This window comes from Nelumbo lutea, chromosome 7 (assembly GCF_056320005.1).
Source record: "Nelumbo lutea isolate HS-2025 chromosome 7, American lotus-T2T, whole genome shotgun sequence".
NCBI classification, from domain to species: Eukaryota; Viridiplantae; Streptophyta; class Magnoliopsida; order Proteales; family Nelumbonaceae; genus Nelumbo; species Nelumbo lutea.
Genome location: NC_142690.1, coordinates 20,257,914 through 20,285,690, shown reverse-complemented (window position 1 = coordinate 20,285,690; position 27,777 = coordinate 20,257,914). Strand labels below are relative to the sequence as shown.

General features: G+C 35.7%; 3 protein-coding genes across 4 annotated transcripts; all 3 read left to right on the top strand.

Moving 5' to 3' along the window:
- Positions 1 to 4,664: 4,664 nt before the first annotated feature.
- On the top strand, positions 4,665 to 6,570 carry LOC148845520 (transcription termination factor MTERF15, mitochondrial-like). Of its 2 annotated transcripts, XM_088952887.1 has the most exons (2): positions 4,681 to 5,152; positions 5,238 to 6,570. In XM_088952887.1, the coding sequence occupies exon 2, from the start codon at positions 5,559 to 5,561 to the stop codon at positions 6,438 to 6,440; it is 882 nt and encodes a 293-aa protein (XP_088809013.1). In that variant the 5' UTR covers positions 4,681 to 5,152; positions 5,238 to 5,558; the 3' UTR covers positions 6,441 to 6,570. The 2 variants fall into 2 exon arrangements, with proteins under 2 accessions (XP_088809012.1, XP_088809013.1); XM_088952886.1 differs by having other exon boundaries at positions 4,665 to 6,570.
- A 7,550-nt stretch (positions 6,571 to 14,120) lies between these two features.
- On the top strand, positions 14,121 to 14,909 carry LOC148845519 (zinc finger protein 1-like). Its single transcript, XM_088955877.1, has one exon. It carries the CDS (start codon positions 14,121 to 14,123, stop codon positions 14,907 to 14,909), a length of 789 nt encoding a protein of 262 aa, XP_088812003.1.
- Positions 14,910 to 24,527: 9,618 nt separating this feature from the next.
- Positions 24,528 to 26,037, top strand: LOC148845518 (uncharacterized). Its single transcript, XM_088953268.1, has one exon. The coding sequence runs from the start codon at positions 24,800 to 24,802 to the stop codon at positions 25,961 to 25,963; it is 1,164 nt and encodes a 387-aa protein (XP_088809394.1). The 5' UTR covers positions 24,528 to 24,799; the 3' UTR covers positions 25,964 to 26,037.
- The last annotated feature ends 1,740 nt before the right edge of the window (positions 26,038 to 27,777 follow it).

The following is a 27,777-nucleotide window of genomic DNA, read 5'->3' as shown; positions in this document are numbered from 1 at the left end:
GTTTGAATCGATCGAGTTGATGCTTCCCATCAAGATGGAATCAATGCTTCCCAATCCAGAGTCGTTTGAATGGATGAAGTCGATGCTTCTAGCCAACCGCATTTTGAATGGATGGAGTCAAACTCGAACTTGGAGATGCTTCTAGCCAGTCACAGTTTGAATGGATGGAGTCGAACGAATGAAATATGAATGCTCTTTGGATTCAGTGAATTTTGTTTTTTTACAAAAGGGTAATTTTGTCCTAAAAACTTCATGTTTCCTCCGACTCACTTAATTTGCTATTATTTTTAAAACATAACTGAAATTGTCAATTGACCAAACTTGGTCAACTTTTTTTTGCAAAAAGTCCATTCAAATTTGATTCAATATCAAATGGATAGTTAGAAAGGTCAATCGAATTTGATTGGAATTCGACCAATTAATTCAACTATGTGCATGCTAATATTAATGTAAAAATTACCAATAAAAGTTAGGGTATATAGCTGACATAGACTATGGGACTGAGCATGCATGCGGATCCACCCAATGGATTTGACAAGAAAAAGAGATGGGGAGTAGAAGAAATAGGGTTTGGAGAAAATGGCCTAAAAAGGTTTAGGTCTAACATATATAACAACCCACTTTATTACGTTTTGAACCCAACCTTTATCTTGTAATAATATAAATAATGGTTTTAACAAAAAGTTTGGGGCCAAGGACACCCACATATACTTGGCTCCACCATTGCATCCATGGGTCTTCTATCTGATTGACAGTCAATATTTGACCACAATGTATCCATGTGATGGAACCTACCTGATCCCATTGGTGAAATTTCATACATGGGAGTGTATCCATCATTTAGTGAGCTTGCCTAAATCATTAGACTGTAGTTGGTTAGAAAGAACACAAGAGAGAGAAAGAGAGAGATGATGATGATGGAAATTTTTTAAAGAATTTCACAAATTTTGTTAAGGAATTTCCCTCGATTTCTATTTCTCTATTTTGTTTGAAGTTTTATTTTAGAAAAGGAGCCATTGAGCTTCTCTTTCCACCTTGTATTTAAATCTCAATTTGGAACAAGTGCAAATACAAATACGGAACATGCAAATATAAGTATTTTGCATTTTTAAGCCTGTATTTGCGTGTACATATTTGTATTTGTAGTTTTCCCAAACTAAGCTTAGGGCTTCGTTTGGGAAGAGTGCAAATACAAATGTCTACGAGTGCATGATGCAAAACCTTTTATATGATATTTTCTAAACCTTATATTTGTACCATATATAAGGTACAAAGTAGAGTTTAAATTAAGACTTAACAAAAGTAAAGATTTAATTTTATTTTATATGAATAAGAAATTTTTAAAGCATCTTCTTTAATAGTATTTCTAAAAATTTTTAAATTAAATATTTATATTATTGTAAAAATTCTTCAAGCTTAGGGTCTTCAACTAATAAAAATAGTTGTTCAACATATACAATATATTTTGCTTGTTCTTAGTTCATTTCTTCTTGTGGATATTCAAAATTACCAAAAAATCTCATGCCCAATTTGTTTTTGATTTTCATTATTATTTTTTTCTCAAACTAGCCATGTGTTTAGCCAAATAACCAATACCACACTTGCTACTGTAACTAAAATCACTCTTACATTATGATGAGGGCGGATTTGGCCCTCTAGTGAAATTGTGACACCTGGCACCTCATGCCAACTAAGTGCAGCCTCTTGACAACTAGACAATTTGAGCTAGCTACAGGCAGCTCGGCATAGCTCGCCACAGGCAGCTCGACAGAGCTTGCAACAGGCAACTTGCCACTTATAGACAGCTCAACATAGCTCGACAAAGCTTGCCACTTGCAACTTGCCACTTACAGACAGTTCGGCATAGCTCGCCACAAGCAGCTCGGCAGAGCTTGCCATAGGCAGCTTGCCACTTACAGACAGCTCGACATAGCTCGCCACAGGCAGCTCGGTAGAGCTTGCCATAGGCAGCTTGCCACTTATAGACAGCTCGGCATGGTTCGGCATAGCTCTCCACAGGCAACTCGACATAGCTCACCATAGGTAGCTCGGTGTATCGCAAGAAGATTTCCTACCTGACAACCGTACCTACCAGATCTGGAGACTACACCCACGTCTCTGGCCAGGCGGCGTCGTGCCTGCCAACTCTGGCAATGCCTCATGTATGACAGGATCATACCCTGCAATGGTTACCTGCACCCACCAGCTCAGCCCTGGCAAGTAACGGTTGCGGCAAAGAGTCGGAGGCGATTACGCCAGATTTGTCAGGACACCGCTATATAAGAGCTCCAACCCCCCAGAGGGGAAGGGGGAGGAAAAATGGAGGTAACCCCTGCACTCTAGCTCTTTCATTTCTCTAATATCATCTTCAAGCTCTCTACTATCAGAGTGCTAACTTAGCCATCAGAGTGGCCCCACCGGGTAAACACCCCCGGGTCCTCTGATTCAGTTCTCGCAAGTTCCTCGGCTCCCGCCATCTACAAAGATGAGCAAATCATCTCATGTAGAGGGTAGTCGGGTTGCACTACACCAGGAGGCTCGCCACCAAGTCAGCACACCCAACAACTCATCAAGGTGGCTCACTACCAGGGAGCTCGCCACCAAGTAGCTCACCACCTGGGAGCTCATCACCAAGTAGCTCACCACCAGGGAGATCGTCACCAGGTAGCTCACCACCAAGGAGCTCGTCACCAAGTAGCTCACCACCAGGGAGTTCACCCCCAAGTAGCTCACCACTAGGCAATTCGCCACCAGGGAGATCCATCATCCTCTGAGTCACAGACCACCTAGGAGCAGGTCAAATGATGAAGTACTTAGCAAAAATTGATATATAACAAAAAAAATTGGTACGTGACCAGAAACGGTTACATCACATTCTATGCAAATAACTATTTTTTCATTTCACTCACTAGTTTTTATATTAAACTTATTCTAAACCTTTAGTATTTTTCTTACCACCCCTAACTAGTACTAATAGTAGCAAGGGTGGCTTAATCAACAACAATACCACTGACATCCATATTGGTGCTATCATACTATAATTGACATCGACAAAGCCAAAGTTATAGGGAAAGAAATTTTGAAAAGAATCGACCATTTAAAAAGAATTGAAATATTAAAACCCTAAAAAATGAAAATTAATTATCACTTACCTAGTCCACTGGTCTAGAACCCCAACTTGATTTCAACTTATAAAACATCTAAGCTTCTCAAATTGCTAATTGAAACAATTGATCGAGGTTTTTTGTTGAAACTTGAATAAAATTGAGAATTAGGGACTAGGGAGAAAGAGAGTATGAGAAAAGTATGAAGAGCATGTGTGAACATGTGAATATATGAGAGAATGATAATTGGTGTTATGAGAATGAGGAAGGTTAAAGACATTTATAGGAGTTGGACATAATTTAATTGACCAAAATACCCTTAAAACTAGTCATTTTGTAGTTGTTGGGAGGGATATTTTAGTTAGGGATGCAAATGGATCAGATCAGGTTTGAACCAGGGTATAGTCAAATCCGATCTGACACTGTTAAGGGGATATCCAATCTGACCCGAAGATCCGATCAGATCTCATAAATGTGGATTTGAATTCAAATCCAATGAGATCGTCGGACCTTCAAATCTGATCCAATCCGATTTGATTTAAAATAAATAAATAAATTATTAAAGAAAATTAAAGTATAACAATTTAAATAAAGAAACACAAAAAATACAATTATCTTTTCAATTATTTTGATCATATATATACATGCTTTTTATAAAAAACAAATAATATAATAAATTTACATAAATGTAATATAAATAATATATTTATAAATAAATAAATAGCATATATGTGTTACACATATTTATATAAATAAATAGATATAATATATATCAAATCAGATCTTCTTGGATTGGATAGGGGTGATCCTAATCCAATATGAAGATCCAAATTGGGAAGATCCGAATTTGACAAAATAGGTTTGGTATAGGTGATGTTTGGTATCATTGTCGTTTTCTCCAACAATGGCTATGTTTAGTATCATTCCATTTTCTCATTTTCTTAAAGTTTAAATATAGATGATATTTGGTATTATTGTTGTTTTCTCGTAAAACAGCCATGCCTTATTATTTGATGCCAACTAGGCACTATTAGGCTCCACATAGGCAAAAAGGTGATAAATGTTGTTTCAATTGCAAGAAACATCAAAATAATGTTTTCTTCAAAAGTGGCTCTCATTAGTCTAAACAAGAAAAAGTGAGGAATAGTAACAAAGTGCCTACATTTTTAATACCATGACAAACATGACTCAAAAAACAATTCCATTACCAAACACCCTTATGACTCTTGGTATGCAGGAATGGTAGGGATAGCAATAGGGTGGGTTCAGAGAAGGTTATACATTCTAGACCCTATGCACCTCCCTAAACCTCTCAATCTATACTCGGCCCTAAAATTATAGCGGGCTGGATTTTGAGAATCCAAACCTGCCCCGCATTCAAAGTTAGGGGTGGGTTGGGTTTAGAACCTGCATCTAAATTCCTATTATTTCTTATCATATATAAACAATAAATAAGTAAAATAAATATCAATTACCCTTCACTTAAAATTCAAAATATTATTAGTTCAAGATATCATATACAAAGTTTATATACTTTCCAAATAATTTATAGGTCATGGAGGGTTTGGTTTAGCCAAATACCATACCTTATTGTACGAATTGTAAAATCCCAAAAACCGATTTGTCAAGCAAAAAAACCCCACCTTGCTGGGGAGGGTAGAAATTTCCATCCTAACGAATAGGGCAATGAAATCAGAATCAGAATGGGCCAACTGTTTAGTTGGGCAGATTCGAAATCCTATTCCGACCGATTCCTGTCTTAACCAAAAGGGATCAATAGACCAATTCCGATCGCAAGGGATTGCGATTTCGATATTGATGCTGAACCAGCTTAGCTGAATCGGCAGCTCATCCTCCCAAACGAGCCTAGTTCATACAAGGGTCCTATAACCACAGGTCCAAGCTCGTCATTAGCTGTTAGGAAATGGTACGAGTCCTCATAACTGTGGACCTGAATATAATGGTGGGTATTGGGTCGGACTGAAATCTAGAATGCTCATCGTGTTCTTTTAGCAAGTGTTCATGCGATTTTGTTCAACTCTGAACAGGTACGAACTTGTCTTTCCGTTTTAATCTGAAAGCGCGCTTTCTTTTTGTGTCTTCACTCCATTCCTGTTACTCAAAATGTCTCAGATTTTCTATAAAAGATTGCTTTATGTGCATCTTGTACAAAACCCATCTCTCAAATCCTTCTCAACGACAGTAGCGACGGTCTGCAGAGGTCAGCCATTGTCATTCACAGTTCAATACCTTATAAACTCATGTGGGTTATCCTTAGAAACTGCTCTCTCAACTTCTAAACAGTTCCAATTAGATGAATCAAAACCGGATAGATACGATTCTGTTCTTACCCTCCTCAAAACCCATGGCTTCTCCAAAACCCACATTGCAGAACTCATAAAGAAGCACCCTTCGGTTCTCCTAATCAATGCAGACAAAATCCTCAAGCCGAAGATGGAGTTCCTCCTCGGTTTCGGGTTCTCAGATTCAGCTGTCTCTGATCTGGTAATCTCAAATCCATCCATCTTCGACAGAAGCTTGAAAAGTCGACTAAAACCATCTTTGGATATCATCATGAAACATGTCCAGAGTAAAGAGGAAGTTTTGAAGGCAATTAAGCGCTCTTCATGGCTTATAACGTTCAATCTGAGCCAAACTCTGCAACCAAATGTTGAACTTCTAATCAAAGAAGGGGTCCCCATCTCCGGTATCTCCAAACTGATCGTGCATCAACCGAGGGTTCTCTTACAGAAGACCGACCGCCTGGTCAGCATCATTGAGACTGTCAAGAAGTTGGATATCCGACCAACCATTACCACATTTGTGTATGCTATTCATGTGTTGTCTTCTATGAGTGAATTGACATGGAATAGGAAGATTGATCTGTTTAAGGGTTTTGGGTGGTCTGAAGAAGAGGTTATGTTGGTTTTTAGGCGAGATCCCTATTGTTTGGCATGTTCAGAGGGGAAGGTCAAGAAAGTTATGGAGTTCTTGATGGGCACCATGAAGTTGCATCCATCAGTGATGATCTCAAATCCCAAAGTTCTTAAGCATGGCTTGGAAACAAGGATTCGACCAAGGTATATGGTTTTAAAGGTTCTGGAGTTAGAGAAGCTGATTGAAGGGATTGATGGAAACAAAAAGTTCAGTCGGGTTTTTGGACTGGCAGAAGAGACCTTCCTTGTGGATTATGTGCTTAAGTATTTGGGCAAGGTCCCAAATTTAATGGATCTGTATTGTGCTTCTGTTGCAGCCAATAACGTTGATACTAATGGTCCCAAAGTAAGAACAGCTTTACAGAAGATTCAAAAACTAAAGATGGAGTTTGGTTTATAAGTATTGAGTTGAAGACATATTCATGTTAATGTAATCCATTTATTGTGTTACCTATTTTTCATGGTTTTTGGAGAATGGGTTCATTGATGATTTCTTATAGGTGATTTCCAGAATCATGTTAGTTCCTAAATCTGGTATTTGCTTGCCATTATGCAATTCCTTTAATTCTTTGCATGCTACTGAGTAGTTGAAATTTGTCTTGATACATGGAGATTTTGACATTGGAAATACTAACTCAAGAATAATGAAAGTGAATAACATCTTGTAAGACCAGGGACTTGGCCATTTCCATAGTCCATACAAATATATGTTATTTTGTACTAGGAAGATTAAATACTGTATCCAGTGTGCTGGCTATGATTCTAACCTGTTTTATTTGAAGCAAATATTGATGTGCTTAAATTTTTGAATTATACAATTGGATGTCAGAATGTTAAGGTTCTGGGGAATTCTTTTTCCTGAAGAGAAGAAGAAGGTTTTATTGAACATGTAAGAAGAAAATGCACAGTTGTTAAGTTCCTCAGTAAGTGAAGAGACAAGAACTGAAGTCCGTAGTCCCTACCATGAGAAAAGGCAAACTAACTAATAAAAAAGTAAATTAAGGTACAGACTGTCCATGAAAAAAGGGACCTGACAGTACAATTAATCCCTAGGAAGGGCAGAGATGTTCAGTTCAACGAATTCAGGTTGATTGCCCTAATTGGTGATGTTTAAAAGATCATAGTAGGAGTATTGGAAAATTGAATGATGAAGATTTTACATTTAGATATCTTGCAATTTGAAGGGTTTTTTTATCCAAGGGAGGCAAGTATTAGACATGGTACTTATACCAAATGAAATAGAAATCTATCAATCATTGCATGTTATGAATTAGAATCTCATGATATAGCCCTGCTTTTTAAAAATCAAACCAGGTTTGGACATGGAAAGCTGTCAAAAATCAGGGATCCAGTCATTTGTCTTGCCACTGGTTCACTGGATCAACTGCTTGGGTCAATGATGGTTTGAAAACACTGGTATAACCTGAACTCCAACTCATGGATGAAACCTAAATGACTGGAAAATTGGGTCTTTTGCTTTGATGCCACAAAAGATACATCTAAACCACACAAGGCCTGAGGAAAGTGATCTTAGAGTTCCCTTCTGCATAGATATGGGGTTCATGGGTCTAATGTAGGACAGGTAGTCCTACAGGTCCTCGGTGGTCTAAACAATTAAACGAATGAAGGTGAATCGCGATTTAGGTGCAAGAACTAAGAAAGTAGGTTTAGGAATGAAGCTTTATGGAATTGTGTGTAAGAATATTGAGATGTATGGGGCAATTTAATTTGACTAGGTTTTGGGTAATTTGGGCACGAAAGGATGAAAATTCTCCTTTGTGAGAGAAAACCCAAAATTCTGAAAATTAGGGTTGTATTTAGAATTTTCATTAAAACTTGATAGGGTGAATTATAACACAGAATGATGACGGAGGACTAAAGAAGAAAATGCTCAAAGGAGAAAAGGACCAGGAAAGTAAAACTAAAGGAAATTGAGAAGAGAGATGGGAGAAACTTACTCAAATTGATTAAAAAAACTTCTTTTCTTGATCTTGAATTTACTAAAATCTTCTTTTATTGACTAAAAAATAAACTTAAATCGTGTGGAAGGTCTTAATAAGTGATACGAAGCCTTGTTGATAACTAAAAAAGATGCTAACTAGAAGATCTTGATTGTGTAATAGAGAGTTAGAAGACAAGAAAAAGAATATATAAAATAGGAAGAAAGAGAGAAAAAGAGAAAAGAGAGAACAAGTTTGTCCAGTCCACCCCTCCCAAGCCAAGATCCTAGGTAGCTAGGACCAACATTGAGTAATGGCCTTTTGGAAAAAAGAGAGAACCCAGGTTTATATTGAGAAGAGAAGACAAGGAAAACTTTTTACTGCTTCAGGGAAAGAAACTCTTTCAGCCTTTTCTCTCTTAAAGCAGATACTTGCCTTGGTTTCTGTGAAGTCCATAACAGTTAAGATGGTGTTTGGTATGGCTTCTGTTTATTAGATAAATGGTGCCAGCTCATCACCATGTAAACGTTTGTCCCAAATTGTTATTTGGTAGGCCTGTTTATCTGATAAATGTTTGTATTAGTTTACGTGCAAGTCAACCATTGGGGGAAGCTTCATTTTAACGTTTCCCCCAATACAAAGGTGTTTATTTACTGTTCCGCTTAGGTGCCTAGCTGTCAACAAACACTAGAAAAACGTTTATCAACCACTTTTTCTCAGTTTTGAAGACAAATAAAGTACAAACGTTTATTTAATAAACAAAGCCATACCAAACATCCCCCAACTCCAAATACCATGTATCATGTTTAGTTAACATGTTCTTACACTAGTATTTATAGAAAGATAAGTGGGGTTTGAGTTCAGGATACTGTTCACCTTAAATTCTAGAATTGTCAATAGCAAGATTCAGCCCAAAGAAAACATCATAGTTCCTATTCTGCTTATCCTGTGACTATGACTATGAAATTGAAAACAAAAAGACAAACCTAAATAACATAACATTTGTCTAGTAAGACTGCAATGAGTCTTAGTTTGGATCTGAATTAAACAAGAAGTAATGCAGAGAATAAAAGAAGAAGAAGAGAAGAAGAAGAACTAGGAGGTCTTGGGATTGGTAATTTCAAGAAAAGGAATTTGGCTCTACTGGGGAAGTGGTTGTGAAGGTTTTCATTGGAAATGGATAAATTGTGGACTAAGATTGTGGCTAGCATTCATGGACTGGAAGACAATGGCTGGGATCTTGGAATCTTGGCAAGGGCTTCAACTGTTTCTCCTTGGAAATCCATTCACAATCTACTTCCAGTTTTCTCCCCTTTGATCAGGTATGCTCTAAACTTTGATAATCGAATAAAATTCTAGGAACAACTTTGGGTCGGGGATTCTTCTCTGAAGGACCAGTTTCCTTCCTTGTATGCTCTATCAGACTTGAAAAATGAACCCATATCTTCTTTCTTGGTCCCTTCAGCCTCCACTTCTGGCTTTGGATGGAACCTTGGCCTGCGTAGGGCAATTAGGGATACAGACATGGATAGCTTGGTAACTTTGCTAGCCTCCCTTGAGATTGTCTTCCTAAACCCTGCTAAGGAAGAGACCAGATTTTGGACCCCTTCTAGCTCTGGTACATTTTCTTGTGCTTCATTCTTTAAAACTTTAATTCAGCCTCCTATCCCCTTTGGGTTGTCCTTTCCAGTTAAGGAAATTTGGAAAAGGCCTATTCCTCCTCGGGTTGGTTTTTTTTGTTGGGAAATTTTCTTGGGAAGAATCAACACTTTAAACTTACTTCAGAGAAAGAGACCCAACTATTGTCTACTTCCTAATAGATGTGCTCTTTGTAAAGCTGATGGGGAATCTGGCTACCACCTCATGGTCTCTTGTAAGGTTGCTAAAACTGTTTAGGAGTGGGTTTTCTCCCGTTTTGGGTGTTCTTGGTATCCTCCGGAGATTGTCCAAGGTTTGTTTTCTCCTTTTTTTAGTTGGCCTAGGAAGAGGGAAGACTATGTGGAGGTGTATTAGGGAAACGGTATGCTGGTCATTGTGGGAAGAAAGAAACTCACACATTTTTTCCAACAAGGAAAGAACATTGGAAGAATTGTTAGATCGAATCCTTTTAAGGGCTGTCCACTGGCTAAAATCTTTGGAGTTGTTTTCAGATTTTCCTGTGGATGACTTGCTAAGAAACTTGGAAGAGATTGCTTCCATTGCTAGATGCAAGAGGACTCTTTGTCCGTTTTGGTCCCCTCCCCCCTCGGGCTTTATAAAACTAAATTTTGATGGCAACAGTGTAAGGAATCCAGGGCCCTCTGGGATTGGAGGAATCTTCAGGAATGAGGAAGGGATTGTTATTGCTTTATTCCCTGGCCCTATTGGAGAAGGTGACTCTCTTAGGGTTGAGATTCTTGTAGCGCTTGAAGGAATTCAAAGAGCAAAGGAATTAAATATCAGCCGTTTGATCCTGGAAGGTGATTTGAAGGTGGTGGTTAGTTGGTTGAAGACAGAGGACAGTGGTTTGTGGAACTTTAACAATGAAAAAAAAAAAACAGTTCTTATGGCTAGGTAGGGACATTGAGATTTAGTACAGCTGGGTGAAGAGGAGTGCCAACTCATTTGCGGATGGGTTGGCCAAGCAAGGAGTGAATAGGGAGTCTATTTTTGGGCTAGTTTTTAATATTTTCTCTTTGCATTCCCTTTGTTTTCTGTTTTGGGGAGTTAAGATATTTTATCTCCCCTTTTGTATCCATATTCCCTCTTTTCTTTTAATTTAATGAAGCTGGTGTTATTGATCAAAAAAAAAAAAAAAAGAGAGAGAAGAAGAAGAGGGAAACAAGAAGAGGAAAAAAGATTCAGAGAAGAGTGTGGGTCATGACTGAGATTGTCACCCATTCAACTATTTATGTTAATGAGTTAAAACATGGTAATAATTCAGTATTACCCCTACTGCTTACATAAGCAATAAATAACAGAAAATAACTACCAACTAATCCAGCTGACATACTAACAGCAATATAAATAGACATGCAACAGTGGGGACCACATTATTGTTATACATCTCTACAATAACCATTAGAGTTGACTGCACTGACATTAAGTAAAATTACAAGAAAGTACTCTTAAAACATAAAATGTTAACAAAAATACTCTAGAATATTCCTAGGCTGAGGGATCCATTAAGTGGCGTGTGGTGCAGAATGCTACTCTGAGTGCTAAACATTTAATGCTGCATCGGTTCACAGAAAAGGTTTTGCTATTCCTGTACTTTTTTTGTTGCCTATGCAGAAGAGTAAAAGAGACAGCTTATTATCTTTTCCATCATTGTAAATGTTTCTTTGTTTTGTGGGAACAATTATGAACATTTTCGTGTTATCTGATATTTCCCCTTATCTACCATAGAATTGTTTCTCACAAAGTATCTTACTAAGAAAGAGAAGACTCTGCAAGGCATATTTCCATTTTGTGGTGATGTGATGATGTCGTTGACATGGAAGAAAAGAAATGAATAGATTTTTGAGATAATAGAACACTGGCCCAAAAGGTCCAAGGAAAGCTGCAGGCAGAGCTTGATTGTGGTTGGATGACTCTAAGAATTCAGGGCAGGGAAGTCCCCTGCTCTGTATTTCCTAATTTCTACACCTTGTATAAGCTACTTCTTTGCGCTACTCTTAAATGCCCTCTGTATGGACTCTAGCACATGGGCTAGCATGTATGCTGATGAGTACATGATATTTAACCTCTCCAAAGAAGAAAAAGACAAAGCAAAGGTAGGCTAACTGAATACATATATGGCTAATATTGAGGGTCACAGTTGTTGATCCAGAAACAAAAGGGAAGAAGGAAGAGATCAAAATATCTGTTTTCATTGGCCTTATGTTTGGTTTAACAGAAATAGCTGAGACAGAAAGTTGAACAAGGAAAAGTTTCTTAAGAAATTTTGTGAAATTCCTTGAGAACTTCCCCCCCCCCCCCCCCCCAACTTTCTGTTTCATATTCTGTCAAACCAAACACAGCTTCATTGTCATTCAAGGAAAGATAATAGAAATAACCATTCATAATTGTAACTTCAGTTTGATTCTCAGTAGCTGTAACTTTCAATCCTTTATGATAAATTGTATATAGAATTCTCAGTGGCCACCATCCACCGGTGCATTTTAAATTGCAACTCAGCATTCCTGCTTGCAATTCTGGCCCAAGGCCCTGTGGCAAGTCATAAACAGCTCTCATTGGCCATTGGGAAGGTAAAGCCTCAAGCTTCCTCATGAAACCATTGAAGGAAAGGTGTCAGAGGTGTAGAACTGGCAATGGGTTTAGTCCAGTCTGACTGGAGTTATATATTACCCTTGGTTCCATGGCTACCTCGGTAAATGCTTGATTATTGTTGATATAGATCATAAGTCATAGCCCCTAGACATGACGATAGGTTGTGCTTTGTACAAGCAGAAAATGATGCAACTCAGGATAAGCACTGCTCACAATCCAAGATCGAAACATGTTATCCAAACATCATTAATCGAGGATTTAAAAATATTATACAATTGTCATGATCCTACAGCGTCTCTATCACACTTGATTCTGCCTTGTGTAAAAAACAAAAGCAAAATGTGAGGCAAAGTTTGAAAGAAATACTGCTTGATAACGCTACAACCTCAAATTGCAGAATGTGTATTTTTCACTTTGCAGATTGAAGCCAAGTGGAGACAAAGGAGATCTAGTTCAAAATGGACAAAAGCTTTTTTGTTTTTTTTTTTGTTTTTATTTAGGAGATTAAATTAGGTCTGATTTGTAATTTGACAACTCATTTGATCAAGAAGAGTTTGACCCACGGCAATATAACGTCTTAAAAAGCCTTCTGTGCTGGGATTTTTTTTTTTTATTTTAGTTGAGAAATTGAAAATAGATTAGATTTGATTTGTTATTAAAGAACATGAGATAATTTTCCAACTTGAGTCAATAAAATCAGTTCGGATCAGGTAGATGCAACTTGGTAAGCACGTCCAATGAGCACTTAGAAAAATTTTTGACACATGTCCCTTAAAATACTCCTAAGAACAACTTTTGACAATTGTCAGAATATTTGTCAAGTGCTCATTGATCCTACTTACTATATTGTACCTACTAAATCCGATCCCCAATAAAATACCATCATTTTACGGTGAGACTTACTGCTTTACATGTGTTTTTATTTTAAATTAAATATCTATTTATGCGTTTTCTATTTTAAATTAAATATTTATTTAGGCATTTTCTCATGGAAAGGTTAGCCACATGTTTGAGAGAGAGAGAGAGAGCAGTTCTAGCCATATGTGTACACAATACAAGCACAACCACCACTGTCCACAAGGAAATAGAGTCCGAATCACCTGCAAACAAAATGTGTTTCTACACCATCCCAACATCATCTAACACCACACATCTCATACATGGCAGATCCCACTTTATGGTGAATCCCAGTCTGGAGGTGAGATGTGGTAGTAGATCCTGACACATACTCTAGTGTTTGGTAATTCCCACTTGAGATGCATAGCTGCTTACACAGCGGTGGGAGCAGCAGATCCAGGCTCGGTATTTCCTCCTAGACCATCAAGGTATGTTAGCATGGGCCAAGGAACCCACTTAAAAAACCACAGAAAATTATACTATACACCAGAGTCCGGATCTCCTACCCATACAAACTCTGCCCATGTCTACCCACATAACATCACAGCCACACATGGAAAACATCTCATCCTCCTATGTTTTATGCAGGGGGAGATGTTCCCAATTCACGGGGTAGTATGTTGTGGGAAGACATGGGCAGAATTCTCGTGGGCAGGTGATCCGAAGACCATACAGAGAACCCAAAAAGGAAATAATCTCCAATAGCAATCCCATACATTCATAATATAAATAAGATAGAGAAAAGCTGGTTCTTTTTATGGAAATTATGAGTAGCTTAAAGTGCCCACTTTATTAACGTTCTATTGAAGAATGGATATACAGAAAAGCCCTAAAGCCAAGATTAGACCATGCAATAAATACAAGGGTAATCTACAACTCATAGAAAAGAGATGAAGCATTCATTCCTTCTAAAGTAAACCTAAAGAAATCTTCAGTCTTTAAAAGGGAACCAACAACTTCACTTTCACAACAACATAGATTGAATTTTCAAAATGGCTGCTGAATTGGAAGCTTTGGTAGAGACCTCTTTTTCTGAGACAGCATCATCAGCCAAGTCTTCTTCATATGATGAAGTTACGCAAGAGAAAAAGAAGAAAGCAAAGGTTCAAGTAGTAGCAGAACCAGAAGAGATTCAAGAAGTAGCAGATCAGCCAGAACTGGAAGCCATTCTGAAACCAAAGGGCTTACTTGAACAGAAGCTCCATAATGAGGGGATGGGTGAAAGTTCCAAAGAAGAAAGCAACTCAATAGACTCTTCAAACGTGGGTTCTTCTCAGCCATCAACATTGACATCACAACCACAGCTTGAGAAACCATCTGGGCGGAAATCTTTCACTTGTCTCTTCTGTAACAGGACATTCCATAGTCCACAAGCATTTGGAGGGCATCAGAATGCTCACAGACGTGAGAGATCTTTACTGGGTCTTGGATACTCATCTGCAGGTCAGAAATCAGTGTTTCACAAGCAGCATTACCCATTGTCTCTTTTGGATCTTAGGTATGGCCATGGTGGGTTGTCAAGACCTAATATTGTAAACACACAACCTATATTAGTCCCTAGACTGAGGATAGATGATCATCAGAGCAATGAAGGTGGGATGAGAATGAATGGATTTGATGGTAATGCTTTTGTTAACTTGTTGAGAGGCTCCCCATTTGTTTCAACTTCCAACATTGCAGCTAATAGGGTGTCTGATATTGGTGGATATCTTTTGGGAGTTGGCAGTGCAGAAACTCATCAAAATGACATACAAGATGTTGATTTGTCCCTCAAGCTCTAATTATTATTGTTGTGTCCTCTATTTACTTAATTTCCTGCTATTTTTATTGATGGTTGGTCTTCAAATTTTATGAGTAGCAGAAATGTTGTTATTTTGGTGGTAAAGATTTTATTTAGTTTGGTTATTAGTTTAACTAATTTGATTTAAAAGTTACATTTTGAAATTTGAATTGTGCTTTGTTAGATAAGGTTTTAAGGATTTTAATTTAATGGGAGTATATTTGGCGACAGGATTTTCTGCAAGCAAAAACTCTGTACATACTCTTAAAGCATGCATCGAAATTCAGTCGCGCACATTGGAAATGTCTCCGTTCTCCACATGAATTTAACAAACATGTACAGTAGATATTCCCTATGTGTGGCTGGATGCTTTATGCAATTCTAGATTTTTCTTGTTAAATAACTTCATTTAATGATAATTAGTCAAAACAGCACTAGGACACTTCCTAGCATATTAAAAGAATTATCAATGCTATGTTCTTTTGAAGAAAAAAATATTATCTGAACAGAAAAAAAAAAAAAGAGAATACAAAGATTGAAATATTTAAACCTATCTTAGTTATATAGTGGGGTTGGTCTAAATTGTTGTTATGAAATAAATGTACCAGGTTGCGAATTATTATTAATTAAGAATAACTAGAAGGGATCCATGCAATGCACATATTGGTTTGTTTTTTATATCTTTGCTAGGGTACCAGATTCTTAAAAATGCATCATCCCATACATTGCAAAAAATTCTCAATGAATCGGTGCCCGATAAATAAGATATCAAATTAAGGGACCGTTTGATAACAACTAAAGTGGTTAAACTGAAAAACTTATTGCTTTATCTTTTAGTGAATAAGATTTTAAGTAGGTTTCCTTAAGGGCCGAAGCTGAAATTGTATAACTTACTATAATCTAGAATATTTAATTTATTACTTAATTATTTTTATCCACTAAGACAAAGCAATAAATCATTCAGAACACAACTTCAGCTGTTATAAAATGGTCTCTAAATCTTGTTAGCTTCTTAAAAATGCATCATCCCTCATTCCCTTGTGACAGGGGCCCCTCTAGAAAATCCACTATGTTTCCTACAAGTACAAAGAAATAACAATTAATAAGGATTACTACACCTTCAAGAGCATGTTAAATAAAAGCAACTGTCAATATAATGTTTTCAACCTATCATTGATCCAATTAGTTAAACTGGTCTGACCCAGTCATTTGGTTAAGTTTCTAGGTCCATTTTAGCCCCTAAATTGTTTACTTATTTAGAAAAATATTGATGAATCAGTGGCTTAGAACTAGTCAAGCCATCAAACTGTTCGACCCAATCAACAAGTCAATTGATTTTAAATATAACTAAAGTCTTACCGGGTATGCAAGTAAATAGGTAACTATAATATATAAAAAATTACTTTATTTTATAGAGGTGTTAAGATCTTAAATGTGTTACACAAATCCATATCTATCTTAGATCCGAATAAAATCCATGGGCATAAACCTATATCAAATCCATTTTTGGATTTGGTCATTAATCAACCCAGACCATGTGGGTTGGAATTTGGGTCTATTTGCTCCATTCAATGAACCAATAAACATGCCCTATATGGGGTAATTAATGTAGTAATTGATCAAGAGAATATTGAGGATAGATTTAAAGAGGTAGTAGGGCTTAAGAGTTCAGAATTTGACAATATTTTGAAATGCAATTAATGAATACAACACATTTCACTTTGTAATGTAAATGAAACACTTGATACCAATATCATTGTATTTTTGTCATGATTTTTTATGTTTATAAAATCTTTTCTTTTCAAAATTTTGAGAGGGTCATGAAGCACAATAGTGTGTGTGTGGGAGGGAGAGATTGTTAATGAGGATCCAATCCTTTTTTTTAAGTACAATATAGATTTAATAATAAACAAGGCTGGTATATTTCTAATGTGGTTGAATTATTACAAAGAGTAAAATTAAGTTGTTCATACCAATAAAATAATTGAATTGCTCACCCTTCTAAATTTGTGTCTATGTGAGAGAGAGAGCGCATTTTATGATTTTCCCAATTCACTAACATAGATAAGCCCATTGAGCTTAAATCATTTATGTCCTACAAGAGTAAGAGAGTAAAACAACAAACTTTCTTTTCCATAGCTTATTCATACCTGTCTCCATATGGATAGATTCAAATTAAATTGACAACTAGCGGAGGGGTTGGAATGGAAATGTTGATTTGAGTAGTTAAATCATTGATTTATTGACCTGTTTAATGGTTTTTGACTGATTTTTTATTTTTTTAATCGAGAACCATCCAGGCAATTGGTTCCGTTTATTTTAATCTCGGTCCTTAGCCACAAATCGTTGAATCGGTCAATGACCCATTGACCCAAGCGGTCAAATCATTGACCCATTTAATGATTTTTGGTCATTTTTTTATTTTTAAATTTTTATTGTCAGAACAGGCCATCCATTTGAACTGAACAGTCAAACCGTTGACCCGAAAACTAGTGGCCAAAACGGTTCCATTTTCAGGATGTATGAATCACATGCTCGAATGACATAACATATATGGTACTGCTTAATGGACCTCACACACTCAATTTTTTGCCTGTAATTTTTGTTGTTAGAATGGGTCATCTGTTTTTTTTTTTTTTTTTTAATCGGGAACCGTCCAGGCAACCAATTTCGTTTTACCTCGTCCCTAACCCAAAACTGTTGAAACGGTCAACGACCCATTGACCCGATGATCAAACTGTCAACTCGTTGACCCATTCAATGGTTTTTGGCTATTTTTTTGTTTTTTTAATTTTTGTTGTCAAAACGGGCCGCTCGTTCAAACCGAACGATTGAATTGTCAACCCGAAAATTGGTGGCCAGAATGGTTCCATTTTTGGGTCGTATTAGTCACATGCTCGAATGACATAACATGTATGATACTGCTCAATGAACCTCACACACTCAATTTTTTGCATGTAATCTTTGTTGTTAGAATGGGTCGTCCGTTCGAATCTGACGATTGAACCGCCAACCTAAAAATCGGTGGCCATAACGGTTCTGTAATTTTTTGTTGTCAGAACGGGCCGTCCGTTCGAACTGAACGGTCAAACCACCGATCCAAAAACTAGTGGCCAAAACGGTTCCATTTTCAGGCCATATGTGTGACACGCTCAAATGACATAACATGTATGATACTACTTAATGGACCTTACAAACTCAATTTTTTGCCTACAAATTTTGTTGTCAGAACAGACTGTCCGTTCAAACCGGATGATCGAATCGTCGACCCAAAAACCAGTGGCCAAAATGGTTCCATAATTTTTTGCTTGTAAGTTGTGTTGTCAAAACGGGCCATTTGTTCGAATTGAACGGTCAAACTGTCGGTTGTCAAAATGTTATTAACAACATTTATCAATAATAGTAAGTAATTATACTATTTAATTAAATAATCATTAATGATAGTTTTAATAATATCATTTAGTTATTTTTAATATAACAGTAGTTATTAAATTTATGAATAGGATTTATTAACAATATTCATTAAATTAATAATTAGCAAAATTAAATTAAATTAACAGTATTTATCAGTAATAATCAGTAATTATAATATTTTATTAAATAATCAATAAAAATACTTTTAATAACATTTTTAATTATTTTTAATATAACAATAATTATTAATTATAATCACTAATTATATATTTATTAAATTATTATAATAATCAGTAACTATTAAATTACAGTAATTAATTACTGTAATAATTAATAATTATTATAATAATCAGTAATTATTAATAGAAAATAGGTGCTCGCACGTGGAAGAATATTGCAAAGGGGTTGCTTGTGTGTTTAAGACAACTTACAAGGGGTTAAGGGTCATAAAAAACTATCTTTATATTATGTTGGATAATAATATTAGTCACTTGTTGAATTTCGTTAATGTAGAATTTGTATACGTAAAATTTTAAGCCCCAGTCAAGCACAGGATTACTTATCCTGGGATAATGGGGTTCAACTATGAACCGAAAAGATATGATATCGAAAAAACTTGGAACCAATCAATCAGTATCCCCCAGTTGTACTGAACAATTTATTTCTTATTTCTGTTAATAGTATTTTCACTTATAAAAACAATCAATCAGTATCATAAAGCTGGTATCCGATCAGATTATATTTTTCAGATATCAATATTTTCCTTATATATTGATAAAGCATCACTACTAAGATTTAGCAAATAAAATTCAATGTTTCTTTTCATTTTTCCCTCCATGTGCTGCCCTCTCGTTCTATACTTCTATTCCCCTCTCTCCCTATATATGAGGATGTAATTGCATTCAAATATCATGTAACATTTATATATAATAGCATGCGATACACATTTGTCATTTGATTACATTCAAAATGCCACATTGTATCCATAAATGCTACCATGTGGCAAATAGTTGACATATCGTTTTCATATATGTTGCCATACATACATGTCATGAATACATTGATGTATATATGCTTTCATATGGCATCCATATATTGTCATGTGGTAAAGTGTATAAATACCGTGTCTAGTTGGTATATACATTTTAGAAAGTATAAAGTATCGAAAGGGTAAAAACCATGAACTATCAAAAGATTATTTTTGTACTTTTGTACTTTTACTTCATATCTTTTTTAAATAAAAGCTACCTCATATAAACACACTTTTGCTTTTTATACTTTCATACACGGACAAATGTTTTCATTTGTTTTTGGAATCACCAAATTAGAAAAAAAAAATGTTCTTGAATTTAGCTATTGTTTTCAAAGCAAATAACAGGGGTAGAGCCAAGGTTTTTTCTCAAGGAACCAAAAGCTAATAAACAAGGATTATGATGTCAAGCTATAAACATGGATGAGGGGTTAAATATAAATAGGATTTACATGGGATTCTTTCTCAAACAAATTTGCATGGATCAAATCAAAATACAATGTCAACACAACACCACTATACCAAATACCACCTAAATGTGCATAACCAATCCTAAACTAAACTAGGTCTGAGCCGGTGCCACTATACCAAACACCACCTATAGCCTAGGCATGAGACAGGCTTGACCTATATCTTTTATATATAAAATATTACATATATGTAAAATATTATATTAAATGGCATAGTATATACATATAATATTATATTAAGTATAGTATTATAATATTTAAATATATAAAACATATAATATAACAAAACTAACATATATACATATGCATATATTATGTATAAAATACATATATTTAAATATATACGGGTGGCACTGGGCTTGAAGTATTAGGCTCAGGCCCGGCCTTTGTAAGCTGCTTGGCCAGGCCAAAATGATCAACCCCGAACCAAACCCTATAAATAATTAAATGAAACCAACCCAATTGTTAATCAAAACTATTGGGTCTAACCCAATAAGACGTGTATAGTTTTCAGCTCTAAGTTTAACATCTAGTTCAATAATAAGCTTAATATTACAAGTATATAATAAGATAGACATTAAACCATAGGGCTATTTTCATAATATATTAGCATAAATACATACATATAACCATATACAAAAGTCAACATCGAGTCAATTGTATTTGAGTCGTGTAATACAGACTTTTTTTAGTAATAGATGTAATACAAACCTTGTTTTTTAATACATGTAACACAGACCTGGGACCTATATAATTGGGTTGGTTTGATTTTATTCTATTGGGTCTGCCAAGTCCATCTATAACATCCAACTGATTCTAACTTGGCCATATCCAACTTTGTAAACAATACCCTTGCTCATAGTAAATGTTGTATTTGGAAATTCTTCAATACCACTTGGTCACATGTTATAGAAACTTTCATGAATATTTCATTACAACTTTTTTGTCATATTTGTGCATTTATCAAAGTTTAAGGACAAAAACAGCTTCAAATAAGTTAAGGCTGCATTTGGTTGCTGTGCAAATCTGAACTAGATACAAATTTTGTATCTGATTCAGTTTTGCATCTATTTGTTAGTAACTATGATTTTCACTCTTACTTGATACAAAATTTGTATTTTTTTTTTTTTTTGTTTCATTTGCACTCATTAACGGTGTAAATTTTATGTTTCTGCAAAATTGGCATCACTTTCCTCCTACCTCAATTCTCTCTCATATAAAGCGGGAAACAACATCATCTTACTTCCTACCTCACTTCCAAGTAACTAACTCTTCTCCTACCTCCATTCTCTTGCATATAAGGTGGTTCCACACCAATTTATTTCTTATTTTATTTTTCACAAACAAATGACACTTCATTTGGAGCAAAAGTAAACCAGAATTAACACTCGACTTATTTGCACTCCCATACATTTACACCAGTGAAAATGAAATTTGCACTACAAATACAACGGAACCAAACATAGTTTCAAGCTAGAGAGAGAGAGAGAGAAATAAAATTAAGGTGCCATGGCATGACAAGCTAGATAACACATTATAGAATATAAGCAAACTATGATTTAGGGGGTCAAAGGATTAGGTTCAGTGTGAATTTGCCTCAACCTGAACCAATTCACTTAGCCTATACTCAACCTTATATCCAACAAGGGTTCAAAATATTAGTATCGTGAACTAGGGGTGTTCATTGTACCATTCAAACCGTAAAATCGAACCAAACCAAACTGAATTTGTGGTTTAGTTCAGTCTATAATAAAAACAATTTGGTTCGGTTTCATAATTTTGAAAAATACAGTTTATAGTTTCGGTTTGGTTTATTAAATTTTATAAACCAAACCAAACCAAATCGTAAACCATATTAATATAACATAATATAATATAATATATATAATTATATATATATATATTAAACATACATATATATATATATATATCAAATATTTTAGAATTTAAATTATAAATATATAATCAAAGTGTTTATTTTATAAAAAAAATAAAAAGAGTAAAGAATAAAGACAAAACTAAATTTGATACCCTAACCTATACCTGTTCATGGGCTGGGCCGGGCCGGGCTTTTAGTGTCCATTAACAGAAAAATAATAGGCCCGAGCCCGAGCCCGGACCGACCAATGGGCCTAGAACTTGGGCCCGAGCCCGACCCTGGGCCTACAAGTGAATCAACAACCTTCTCAAATCAAAAAATTTATTCAAATGGACATCACATAGGGTTTTTACTTAGGTTTAACTATAGGTCGGGCCGGGTTTACTTAGGTTTAACTATAGGTCAGGCCGGGCCGGGCTCGGGCCGGTCTATTTTGGTAAAGCCCGAGCCCGACTCAAATTTTATGCGGGCCAGGCTTTTTGGCCCGAAGTTAAGCCCACGGGCCAAAAAGCCTGTTCAAGCCCGTCCTGGGGTCGGACCAGGCCGGGCCGGCCCATGAACAGGTCTACCCTAACTGTAGCCCCTTTCTTTCTCACTTTCTTCCTCAACAGAACACTGAAGCCATCCTAGCCACTCCACCATCGTCGTAGTTCCTCTCTCTCTCTCTCTCTTCCAAGTTCCAACCCTTACAAAAGCCCTAACCTAGGAAACCAGAAACTCTCTTCCTCTATTCAACCAAACCATATCTGCCCCATTCCCACAATTGTCACCAACTTGTCGTTGACTACTAGAATATCTCTCTCATCTTTCCATCTCATTCCTTCTACTCTTTGAAAAAGAAAAGCCCTAACCCCTTTATCTCTGTCTTTGAATTCTAACTTGTGTTCAATTGTAAACATTAAACACTGAGGAACCAGAAGTATAGGAACAACTGAACAAGGACTTGATTTTGGACTCAAGAGAAAGGTAAAATATCAACCATTTTTAGAGTTTTGAACAAAAAAATTTATGATTTTTTTATTTTTTTAATTATATGTTTATGTATGCATGTTTTTTTATAGTAGAATGTTCAATTATATGTTTTACATGAGAATGTTTTTATTGTTTTTTACTACATTTATTTAATTGATTATTTTACATTGTTCTTAAGGTTTTTGGTTTTGTTATACATTGTACATATTTAAATTGTCAACAATAAACTGATTAATCCTTTATTGCAATTTTATTAATAGATTTATATGTAAATTATATCCCATTGTTCTTTATTTAAATGTTTCTAAATCCATACTTGTTTGGGTCATACTTGTTAATATATTCCATTATTAACACCCCAAACTGGTAATACACTGTACCAAATGTTCCTCTTCATAGAAGGGTTCAAAGTCCCCAAACCATATTAGAAACCACAGCAAACCATAATAAAACGGTCCATGAACACCCCTATTGTGAACTATATTGGTAAAGTTGGAATGCATTGGATATGGTGAAAAGGTCTTGAGACACATTGAAACGTCAATGGCTCAAAAAACATTGAAACATTAATGAACTCTTATAAATCTCACATATAAATTAATAACTAATAAATTTAGGGTTAAAATGACTATGAATGGGGTACAAATACATAGGAAACACATGCTTTAAAAGTTTATACAAAGAGATACATTACAATCAATATACCAAGACATTCTGTATGGATTTACTAAAAATGTAGATGTCATACAATGAATAACTTTACTAATAATTATATATAAAACCATTAATATTTTATTATTTATTTAAGTTAGATTGCTAATTAATAATTGTATATAATTAATCTAAAATACATATTAGTTACATGGAATTCTAGAAGATCCATAAGCCCAAGAATCCAAGACACAAATCATATGCAACAATTATATTTTATTTATTAAATCAATTATTCTAATTTTTTATTATTTTTACTTTTGTATATCATCAAAGATATAAGTTAATTAAATCTCAAATTCTTAATATGCTAGCTAATGGCTAGATGGCTTCTTAAAAATTATCAATTTAAGTTAATTTAAATTTGCATATATATATATATATAAAAATATATATATATAGTTGTAATTAATAAATATGTTTTTATTTATAGTAAATTAACTTATTAACTAATAATTTTAAAAGTATATCATATCCATTTGAATTTCTAAGATAAATATCATACCATATGCAATTCTTAAATTTTAATTCTTAAGATGATTGTTCTATTTTTATTTACATAAATTACCAAAAAATATTCTTTTACATAAATTGTTGATAGATCAATGGGTTTGATAGATCATTTATAGATTCATCTTATAGTTCTCTTCTACCATCAAAACCCTTTAAAATAAATTATTTTTTAAAGATTTTTGGAATTTTCTCATGTTTTGAGGAAAATCCTGGATATAACAAGGGAAAGCATCACAGATCCCAAAAAAAATCAAAATATCATTGCATTTCAAATGCCAAAATATATAAATTTACTTAAATGAAAATTGCACTCTTCTTTATTTCAAGGAAAAGAAAGAAAAATGCATTCTTCCTCTCCTTCCAATGATTTTTCTTCTTTTCTTTTTCAATTCAAGTGGTGTTTTGCAAATGGAAAATGTTCCATAAGTATGTAGGATGAAGATGAAAAAAGCATGGAAATGAGAAATTGTGTAGGAAGTGAAATGGCAACATTAATCATTCATTAATTCCATTGGCACATGATTTGTATTAAGTATTAACCAGCAGGTCCAACACAGGTTGAATAAGGGCAAAACAGAAGATACTCATAAATTCATAATCAGCATGTGTGGAATGAATGAATACCAACCCTAATCTACTCATGTCAGATTCTGGCTACTATGAAAATAGATGCAAGGGTTCGACTATGATACCGGAAAGTTTTATAACCCTTACTGGTTAAGTAAATAGTCTGCTAGTAACGCCTTTAGGTTAAGTGGTTTGTAGTGAGTCATAACTCGTTGCAGCTGAAATCACAAGAAGAACCAGTTGGAGAAGGTACTCTCTGTTTCACCCAGAAAGCGCTCTGGGTCTGGGTTTCTTTGGTCTTTGATATTTTATCTTTTCTCCCTCCCAGGGTTCAAATGTCTCGGTTTTCATATAAACTGTTACTGTACTTGCATCTCATACAACACCCATCTCCCAAATTCTTCACAACAGTAACAAGTGCAAGAGTTTCAGCAGATAAAACATCATCATTCACAGTTCAATATCTCATAAACTCATGTGGGTTCCCCTTAGAAACTGCTCTCTCAACATCCCAAAAGATCCAACTCGACGAATCGTGCTCACACAAGCATGACTCTATTCTTTCCTTCCTCAAATCCCATGGCTTCTCCAAAACCCACATCGTGAAATTCTTAACCAGGCGCCCTAGCGTCCTCCAATCTAGTTTAGAGGAAACCCTCAAGCCCAAGATAGAGTTCCTCCTTGATATCGGCTTCTCAGGTTCAGCTCTACCTAACATGCTAAGCTCCAATCCGTCCATTCTCTTCAGAAGTTTGGATGATCACTTGAAGCCTTCGTATGAAATCCTCAAGACATATCTCGAGACCAAAGAGAAGGTTCTAGCAGCAATAAGGCGCTCGTCATGGATCTTGACGTTCCCTCTGAAGCAAACTCTTGAACCTAATGTTTCTCTTTTAATTAGGGAAGGGGTAGCTATCGCCAATATCTCTAAACTGATCATGACCCAACCCAGGGTTGTAATGCAGAGCACAGACAGGATGCCCAGTATCATCAGGACTGTCAAGAAGTTGGGCATCCCACCAAGTTCTACCATGTTTTTACATTCTGTTCATGTAATGACTTCAATGAGTGAGTCAACATGGAACAGAAAAATGGAGGCTTTTAAGAGCTTTGGGTGGTCTGAAGAACAGATCCTTTTGGCTTTTAAGCAAAATCCATTTTGTTTGGCATGTTCAGAGAAGAAGCTCAATAGAGCTATGGATTTCTTTGTCAACACCATGAAGTTGGAGCCCTCACTGATAATTTCACACCCTAAGCTTATTATGCATGCGCTAGATACATGGGTTAAGCCAAGGTATATGGTTTTAAAGGTTTTGCATTCAAAGAAGCTGATACGCAGCGACACAAATTTCATTGCAGCAATTTTACGTAAGAAGTCAAGTTTCCTTGCAACTTATGTGAATAAGAATTTAGACCAGGTTCCATATTTGATGGATGTGTATCATGGTGTCATTGCATCTCCAACTGATATTAGTGATTACTTACGAAAAAAGAACTGATATTGATGGTGGAGTGAAGTTCAAAAGCTGTAGAATGAAAAGAATTGAATATGAAATTTTGGTTTGCATTTTATATCCATTGAATCTTCTTGTAGTTACTGTTTTTTTTATTCGAAGAAGAAGAAGGTAAAGTAAAATTTTATTAAGCTGAAATCAAATAATACAACAAGCACTCAAGCAGACAGGGTTGCCCACATATCTATCTAATCTTCATGGTTGTACTCACTGATTGAAAGTATATTCATATTATCATTCACTTAATTTGTTTGGCTTGTTTATTGCTATGAGGTATGTTGTTTTTTGTAGTTTATCTTCATATGATTATTATTTTAGGGTGTAGCTCCATTCATTGTAGTTCCTGCACCTGATGTTTCTTTTTTATCATGTCATATGTTTTGGTTTTCCATGTCCCTATTAAATTAGTCTTCTTCTGATCTGAGGCAAGATGATGGTAGCACTGTAGCATTAAAAATACTTGCCTGAGAAGAACAAGCTGTTTTAACAACTAGAAAGACCATTTCTCTGGCCAGCTTTCTGGAGTGTTCCAGGAAGACTTGGGACAAATTAAGATGCAGGAAAGGTGTAGCCCAAATTGTAGGTACTGCAAGTAGCCTGGAGTTTATTGGCGGTTGAAACTACCAGTTTATGATGGATGCTGGTAATTCTACTTTAACCATTGCACCTTTAGCTGCTTCCAGAAAGATGCTGGTGTATTCCCATTTTACTGGTGATTTTATTTGTTTGCCAGTAATGTGTGGTGGAAATAAATACTCTCTCCCTCCCTCCTTCCTTCCCTCTCTCTCTCTCCTCTTCTCTTAAATAGTTACTCATACAATTCATCTCGGCAGGATGACCAGCAGATGCCTAATGCTCTCAGAACGGAGTGCAAAGGCAGCCTCGTTATGGTCTAGTAACAGAGCTTACACTTATTCAAGTTCATCATGAGAAACAATTGGGCATAAAAAGGGTCATACTGGGGAGAGGCCAGGAAGGACATGTGGTTGGACAGCAGGACTATTATGGAGGATTAGTCAATGTATTATTCATCAAAAAAAAAGGGAAAAGGATTAATCAATGGATTCTGCTCCAAGCTCTGAATTTGCATCAGTCATCAACACAGGTCGGAAGTAACAATGGCTCCCTACATTGTATAGGGGCTTATGCTTCAGGCAACTGAAAGGGATAATACTGTTCATTGTTCCTTCATGGGCTAGTATGGACATTATTGCTGAAAAGGTCGGTATTATGTTGCTTCTGAAAGTCTGTGATGCATAGTGGATGTACATTTTCTATGCTGCTAATTCTACTCATGCTTATCATTAGACCCTATCTTAATTATTCCTGGAGAATTAGAGCATTAGATGCTAACTAGTGTTTTAAAAGGCATGGGAGGGATACGCCTGGAGGCGTGCCTCTAGGCGAGGCACTCCCAAAATGCCCTGAGGCATATGCCAGAGGCGCTGACACTTCTGAGGCATACACCTCAGGTGCAAGAGGCTTACGCCTCATGTGCTTTTTTCATGAGGCGTCAGGTGTGCTAGAGGCATATGCCTGATGCACACCTGATATAAAAAGACTGAAGAAAAGAAGAAAAAAGAAAAAAAAAAGGAAAGGAAAGGAAAAGGAAAGAAAAGAAAGGGAAGGGAAAGAAAAAGAAAGAGAAGAAAAAAAAAAAGAGAAAAGGATAGGGAAGGGAAGAAAAGATAAGGGGAAAGAAAGTGGTCTGGCATGAGATCCCCCTTAATATAAAAGATTTTTATTAAAAATAAAGAAAAAATGAGATCCCCCTTCCTCTTCTTCCTCCTCCCCTTCCT

Bases quoted from the DNA above. Each gene is read 5' to 3' on its own strand.
- LOC148845518 (XM_088953268.1), top strand. From the start codon at position 24,800: ATGTCTCGGTTTTCATATAAACTGTTACTGTACTTGCATCTCATACAA.
- LOC148845520 (XM_088952886.1), top strand. From the start codon at position 5,229: ATGTCTCAGATTTTCTATAAAAGATTGCTTTATGTGCATCTTGTACAA.
- LOC148845519 (XM_088955877.1), top strand. From the start codon at position 14,121: ATGGCTGCTGAATTGGAAGCTTTGGTAGAGACCTCTTTTTCTGAGACA.